This window comes from Chrysemys picta, chromosome 1 (genome assembly GCF_011386835.1).
Source record: "Chrysemys picta bellii isolate R12L10 chromosome 1, ASM1138683v2, whole genome shotgun sequence".
In the NCBI taxonomy this organism is placed as follows: domain Eukaryota; kingdom Metazoa; phylum Chordata; order Testudines; family Emydidae; genus Chrysemys; species Chrysemys picta.
In genome coordinates, this window is record NC_088791.1 from 325,821,259 (window position 1) to 325,829,277 (window position 8,019).

General features: G+C 44.6%; 1 protein-coding gene across 2 annotated transcripts in view; it reads left to right on the forward strand.

Moving 5' to 3' along the window:
* Window positions 1–3,644: 3,644 nt before the first annotated feature.
* Window positions 3,645–8,019, forward strand: part of MAML2 (mastermind like transcriptional coactivator 2) — a 279,760-nt gene continuing 275,385 nt past the window's right edge. The window contains exons 1-2 of one of the 2 annotated variants that reach the window (XM_065581557.1): window positions 3,645–4,073; window positions 4,386–5,680. In XM_065581557.1, the coding sequence (XP_065437629.1) occupies window positions 5,249–5,680 (432 nt within the window). In that variant the 5' untranslated portion in view covers window positions 3,645–4,073; window positions 4,386–5,248. The remainder of the gene's footprint in view (window positions 4,074–4,385; window positions 5,681–8,019) is intronic. The other variant, XM_065581558.1, reaches the window with a different exon arrangement.

Below are 8,019 nucleotides of genomic sequence, written 5' to 3' on the forward strand. Positions count from 1 at the left end.
CATTTAAACATGCTCTGTAAAGTAATATTAATTTGCATATATTGAGAATATATATTTTAAATCCTATTCTATTAACCATCTGACTGTGCAGTGTGTGCAATGTGGGAGAGTTAACAGTAAGAGAAGCTTAACTTTTTCATTTCTTAAAATGTTTGCATTTAAATTTGTGACAAATTTTGCATTAATATTGTTTTTACATTTAAATTCCTTGTTATTTAAGAAAATAAAGTAGTGTCTGTACTTAATTGTTATGGCAGGAGTCACCAGATGGGGCTGTCACACACAGTCATCTTACAAGTTACAGTAAACTCATCACTTAACGTAGATCTATTCCTGAAAAATGCAACTTTAAGTGAAACGATGTTAAACTAATCCAATTTTCCCATAAGATTTAATGTAAATGCGGGGGATTAGGTTCCAAAGAAAGGTTTTTTGGGGCAGACAAAAGGCATTATATACTGTACAGTACTGTACTGTAGTTGGGAAGTGCCCCTGGCTTACCCCACACAGGCACAGCCCACCGCAGGCAAGGGCACTAGGAAGCACCTTCGCAGCAGCAGTGGCAGCTTTCCTGGAGAAGAACAGGCACCAACTTTGCCGGGGGATGCTCCAGGCCCGTCTCTTCCCGTCCCCATTCCATTCCAGGCCCACCTCTTCCCACCCTCACTCCACCTCCTCTCCGGAGCACGCCACTCTGCATCCCCGTTCCTCTCCCTCCCTCCCAGCGCTTCGCGCTTAGGACTTTCTGGGCGGGAGTGTTAGGAGTGGAGATGCGGTGCTTCCCCGTTTTTTCTCTTCCCTCCCAGAAAGTCCTAAGCATCGGCAAACAGCTGTTTGGCGATGGGGGAAGTGCTGGGAGGGAGGGGGAGCAGGCGGAGAAGAGGAACTCATGCAGTGCTCCCTTGTAAAGTCGCTGCTTTTCCACAAAATCTTACAAGCAGTGGACAAAGCAGGCAGTCAAGCGACATTATAAGGGAGCATTGCACAACTTTAAATGAGCATGTTCCCCAATTGAGCAGCGACATAACTTTGAAACAATGTTAAGCAGGAGGACGTTAAATGAGGAGTTACTGTATTTTCTTAATATGAGCACCTTTGAGTCTTTAAAGAAGTTCTGTGTTAGTTTTGTGATGCAAAATATTTTGGGAGGAGTTGCTGCAAGGAGAACAGCATGTGCTCTCTGCCTCAGTCTCTCTAACTGGAGTCAGTTCTTGGAGCAGAATATCTTCTTGGGAACAGGGCATTAGTGTTTGTGCTGAAATTTGTGAAAGGGGGGATTGCGTAGGTGCTCTTTGTGACCACCTCGTTTCAAAGACTGGTGTATATAGTGTCGGTAAATTCCTAGATTTTTAAGGCCAGAATGGACAATAAGCATCTGGTGTGAGAAAGTAAATTTCTAGCATATCAGAAGGCAATTACATGTATTCCCATATTTAACTTAGCTAGTTTATTTTTATTTGAATAAATAAAGGCCTTCAGCTCTAACCTTCTTTTAGTCATTGTGGATAAACAGTGTGGGTGCGTTAGATAAATACACGTAAATATGGTAAATATCTTGCAGACAGTAAACACGTTCTATAAATTTGAATTACTGATTACATCTTGTTGATTTTTTTTTTAAAAATGAGAAATGTACATTTATAATTTGAGTCCAGAGGTCAGAACCAAAGAGCTTAAGAAAATATATGATGTAGCAAATGTTAGAATGATCATGTTTTCTTTTTACTTCTCTTAAATAGCATTGCAGACAACTGATAGGATACCACACCTTGTTGTTCATTTCCATTAACCTGGATGTTTTATATATATTCAGTGTTACTCTGGGCAATACATGAATGTGATCTAAAATTGAAAATTTGATATTTGTGAAATAATATGTACACAAGACTAACTCTTAAGGACTCTGCTGGGTTTTTATTAGTTTTTTATATCTCAAAAATGAGTTTTGAGATATAAAAGAGGTCTGTTTTGCAATGTATGCAAAATGTAAGCACATGAACCTGGTCCATAATAAGGGCATTGTAGTTGTCCATAAGAAAAAATGGACACAGGCTGAACATAGCACTCCTTGAACTTGTTAAGTTAAATGATCCCACAAAGGCTACAGAATGTGTTCAAACAGTATATTTAGATGGGAAAAACTAAATGGGAGCCAAAATGTTTACAAACTGCAGTCATTTTAATTAGAGACAAGAAGCATCACTGAAAAACTAATTGCTGAAATGGCTCAAAATTCAAGGCCCCAATTCAGTAAAGCACTTTAACAGATGGTTAACTTTCAGCATATTCTTCAGTCCCATTGCAGTCAGTGCAACTCTTAAGCAATTTAGGTTTTTCAAAATGTTCGCTTTAGGCTTATGAATGCTATTTTCTTTTAAATATATCAAATAAATACTAATAAATTCTTCCACATTCATTCAGCCATTCAGGGCTAAACAGAAATCCCCTCTCCACCTTAGCTACACTTCCCTCTTCTTAACTCAGCTCCTTCAAATGCCTGGGATGCCAGACAGGGCTTGCAGCATGCCTTAAAATCAAAGAACTGGGTTCTATTAGATCAAAAAGAACAGGGCAGTGAGGTTTGGCCCTGCATGTTGACTGTGCTGTGGGACCAGGCCAGCAGTTCTCTCAGGCACAACAACCACTGAGAACCCACTATGAGTGGTTATTTGAATGTGCAGTTTCTTGGCTGATATCACGTGTCCAGGATCACAGTGAAATAAGCATGGCTGGATTTACTTGCATATGTATATATGTATGTTATATGCATGTATGTTTTAGGTGATTTTAGAATCTTTTTGCGTCATTATTTCTAAATTTAAGTAAAAAGGATTTTTGTGTGTGTGGAAAGTGATAAGCACCTGAAAATGAAGGCTCATAAATGAGAGTGCATTTTCACCTTTAATCAAACATCTCTAGTGTGTCACTATGACACATCCACATTATTACTATTCCAGTCATACCAAATGAGAATGGGGGGCCCCACTGTGCTAGGCGCTGTACAATCACAATCATGAGAAGCAGTCCCTGCCCCAAAGATCCTATAGCCTAAATGGAGAAGGCAGACAACAGAAGTATTATTGTGTTCATTTTACAGAGGGGGATTGAAACACAGAGATTAGAGCCCAGATCATTAAAGATATTTAGGTACCTGACTCCTATTTATTTGAATGAGAGTTAGGCATGTAAAGACCTGGGCCTACATGAGTTGCCCAAGCACACACAGGAAGTCTGTGTCAGAGCTGGGAACTGAACCCAAAGCTCCCGTCGCCCAGCCTTGACCACAAAGACCCTTGGTCTGCTCAGATATGTACACGCAGCATTGCACAAGAATGACTACTTTTGTTTTTCCACTTATACTGCAGAGAAATGCAGCTGCTAAGAGAGTTCATAGCTGTGATTTACCTGTGAAACTCCTAGTAATTGCACAAAGGGCTTGATGCTGGGGCAGGAGGGTAAGCAGGGTGCCCTAATATAATTAGTGGATGATTACGCAATACAAAGATATATATATATACAGAAGGAGGGAAATGCATTCCCTAGGAATAAGGGAAGTTATTGAACCTTCAGAGCCAGGGAAGAGGTAGCACATAAACCTGGGGATGGAAAGGGGGATTTCCTTGGCTTCCATCCATGCAAATAAATCACTGGGATCATAGTTCATAATTTGCTTCTCTCTTCATTCATCTCCTTTGCCGCTTGGAGGCTTCGTGTTTCTCTTTTGCCTCTTCTCTGTGGCTATTACTTCTTCCTGCAGTGACACCGTCCTTCCACTAGGGCTTCCCAAGACTCTTTCTCCGCCGCCGCCGCTCTGCCTTATCCGAGCACAATGAAAGCCTGTGTGTCCCCGTAACCCCCGTGCAGTGAGCCCGTATCGGCAAAGCAGCTAACAACAGACAAGAAAGAGAAAGGGATATTACAAGGTACTTTTCACTTATCAAGTGGGGGAATCCAACAGAGTCATCGCTGATAATTGCACCGCAAACACCTAGCCCCACGGTTTGGGGGATGGAATATGCAAAAACACAAAGGAAAATCAGTGGACTACTCTGGGTGCGAAATGCTGGAAGTTTGTAAGTTTCACTATCGTTTGTAATTGCTCTGAAGAGCGATCGCTCTGTGTGTGTGTGTGTGTTTTCTCGTGCTTTTCTTGATATTGTAATTGGAACTGAAATATCGGGGGGAGTGAGAAGTGGAGTATAAGGGAAAATAGGCGAAAGGTGATATTTGCCTGCGTTCTTAGTTTGCTTGGGGGGGTCGGGGGTGGGTATAAACACTTAATACGGATTTTACACAGTGGCCGGATTAATAGAAAGCAAAGCATGGTCTGAACGTCCAGTTACTGACATTGTTACCAACTGGGGATCCATCTCTTTTATTTTTAGAGGAGCTCCAATATTAGCAGCAGACAGTTGGAGACAGTAATAAAACACGAAGACTGGAGAGCAAAGAGAGAGAGAGACGAGAAAACACAAAGACTTAACTCATCTGAACCTCCTCCTCCTCCCGCCCCTTTATCTGCACGTTTATTGAAGGCTTATAAAAAAAATCCTCTCGACCAAATTAAAACAAACCAAAATAAGGGAAAGTCTTTGAGTTCCTGCGCCCCATCACTGCAATTTCTTCCTCTGGAGAAATTTCCCCTTAAAGAATCTCTCCCTCCTCCCCAAAATTAAATAAATAAAGCCGCCAAGTTTCACTCATTTGGGAGGGAGAATCCCTCCGTCTAAGGGACTGTTTTTTTTTTTTAAGGCAGTGGGTTGGTGGTTTGATTTGTTTTATTATTATTCCGCTTTAGAAAGGTCTCTCCCCCGCCCCCCCCCCCCCGGGATTTTTGCTGTGTGCATCCATGAGCCCTTCACCCTCCCCCTTGTGCTAATTTGTTTTTATCTCCCTCCTTCAAATGGTTATCTGCAGTCTTGGGACGCAAACCGCCCATCATCTTTAATTCTATGTTGGCAAATACCTAGCGATCGCGGGTCAATCCCATCCCGCCCCCACCCCAGCTCCGGCAAACTCCTCCGGAGAGGTCAAGCCCGATTGCTAAGGGGTGGGGGTGGGGGAGGCTGATCGAGATTTGGGGACTGCCTGGCCCGGGCTCGGGATCCCTTCTCCCCCCCAGCCAGCCAGCCCATCCCTCCCTCTCCGTCCCCATCCATGTGGCAGTGAGAACAGAGCTCAGCGTTGTCAGGGGCAGCATCGCAGGCGCTACCCAGCCAGAGCAGCGAGCAGCAGCGTGGCCGGCAGGATGGGGGACACGGCTCCCCCCCAAGCCCCGGATCTCGGGGCCGGTCTCCTGGGAGGGGGCTCGGTGGCCCCCCGGGTGCACAGCGCCATCGTGGAGCGGCTGCGAGCCCGCATCGCCGTCTGCCGCCAGCACCACCAGAGCTGCGAGGGACGCTACGAGCGGGGCCGGGCGGAGAGCTCGGACCGCGAGCGGGAGAGCACCCTGCAGCTGCTGAACCTGGTGCAGCACGGCCAGGGGGCCAGGAAGAGCGGCAAGCACAGCAAGGGGGCGAGCAGCGCCGGCCCGGCTCCCTCTGCCGCGCCGCCGGACTATCACCCGCAGCTGCTCAGCAACGGGGCTGCTGGGGGCAGAAGTGGGATCAACGGGGAGCAGCAGCAGCAGCAGCCGGGCTCAGCGGCCGACGGGGGGCAGAGGAACTCGGCCCTCATTGCGGTAAGTCAGACCCTGTCTCCTTCCAGCTCACAGCGCCGCCTGCAGGTTGTGTGCCCCTGTGTGGGCACCTGGTGCCAGTGGGGCAGAGGCAGAGACACAGGTCCGGTCTGGTCGGTGTGGGGTGTGTGGGCATGGGGTGCCACAGATGCAGAGTGTGTGAGCATCAGGCGCCACTGGTGTCGGGAGTTTGGTGCTTGGAGCCACAGGTATGAGGCACTGGGTGCCACTGGTGTTGGATGTTGGGTACTAGGTACCACTGGTATGGGGCATTGGGTACTGGGTGTGTCTGATATAAGACATTGGGTGCCACCAGTATGGGACATACAGGGTGTCACCAATATGGGATGGGAGTACTGAGTGCCACTGGTGTGGGGCATGAGTACCGGGTGTTATCGATGTAGACTGCATGGATACTGAGGGCCATTGGCACAGGTTTGTGAGCATCAGGTGCTGTCAGCCCAGGGGGCATAGGCTCTGGTGCTACTACTGTGGACAGTGTGGATAAATGGGGCATGAGCACGGGATGCCACCAATGCAGGGTGCCTGGGCAGCAGATGCTACTAGTGCACCTGTGTGACATGTGGGAACCTGCTGTCTCCTGTGTTTACTGGCATATATACAAACTGACATGTCTGTCAGTGACGAAGGCAGGGAAAGCCTCCAGCACGCCCATCACAACTTGTTGTTTCCTGCAAAGGAACTTTATTTGCCACTACGATGATGTATGTTTCTGATGTCCCCAGCGTGCTGTGTGTACTGTACATCTATCCCCCAGCCATTCATGATGGCCTTAAAAATACACCAGCCCAGACACAACATTTATTCACCCACAATTTAGTTTTATGATTGGGGGTCTGGGGAAATCTGGCATTGGGTGAATGGGCAAATAGGATCTTCCAAAGCTGAGGTGGATGTAATATATATAAATCAATATCTGTAAAAAAAACAAGCCAGCAAAATCTCCCCCATACATACACGTCTCCATTTCAGTTCAATTGAATGAGGCTTTGTTGGCATGACAAGCTATACCAGTGTTTCTAAAATGTAAAAATACAATGTAAAATATTACTGTCTAGATAGAGTTCTGTATATGTGGGTATAACTACATTTTAACCTTCTTCTGAAGCCACTCTTGGAAACAGGATGCCATACTAGATGGATCATCATTTTGTTCCAGTCTGGTAATTCTTATGTTTTTACATATGCCGGGACGCATAGGTTTTGATCCTGCTCTCACTGAAATTAGTGGCAAAACTCCCATTGATTTCACTGCTGCAGGATCAGTCCTGTAGACCTCAATCCTGCAAACACTTGCACATGTTCTTAACTTTACACAGATAAATAGTCTCTGACATGGGCAAAGTTAAGCAAGTCTTTGCAGGATCGTGGCCATATGCGGTATCTAGATTGAGTTATTAACCTTTTGGCTTTTTGAATGATTGTAATCAGTTTCTATGTATGCATTTGACCCAAATTAGTATGTGGCTTTTCCCTCCAAACTAGCATGACTTGTCATAATTCCACACACAGAAAATACCTCTGGTGTCATTATATGTCTGCTCTGTGATGTCTCTTTAACTTCCATCTCAAGCCAGCTCAAAGAAAAATGCATAATCAGTAAATGGTTAAAACATTTAAAAGGTTAAAATGAATATTTACTGAGTTAGAGGACAAAAGCAACATTAAAAATATTCCCAGTGGATTAAATGATCCCTGGTGTATTTTAACATATTGTCCAGGGCTTCAGACAATCGCAAGAACGATTTTAATTCTGGGCAATAGTTTGTTGCTATTGCTTTTGCACCCAGTGACCCAGTCAATATTTATACAGTGTACAGATAGTGAAAAAATGTGTGTGTGTGTGTGTGTGTATAGGTTAGCTTTAAATTCTGAAGATCAGCAAACACTTAAATATGATGAATTCTTAACATTATATAATATTGTGTAGCTAAACAACTGCTTCTCAGACTTGGTGTTTAAAGTATGAACTTGACCCAGAAAGGGATTATTTGCTGTTATCACAGGACATATTTTATGGAGCAAAGTTGCAAGAGTTTTACAGATAATGCCACTTTGTAAATGGCATGATGAATAGACATGTTGAGCTTTTTAAATTGGAAACTGTAGGCCTGAGTGTTTTAGATACAGAAGAGGGAAGTCTCACTACTTTTTTTATGAGGGGTCTACCTTGCTCTTGGAGCATGTACTATGCTGCTTTTCCTCTCTACCACGACTCCAGAAAAACACACAAAGAATGACAGTAATGGCTGTTATTTGAATGACTTAAAATAGCTTCATACACACACACACACACACACACACACACACACACACACACA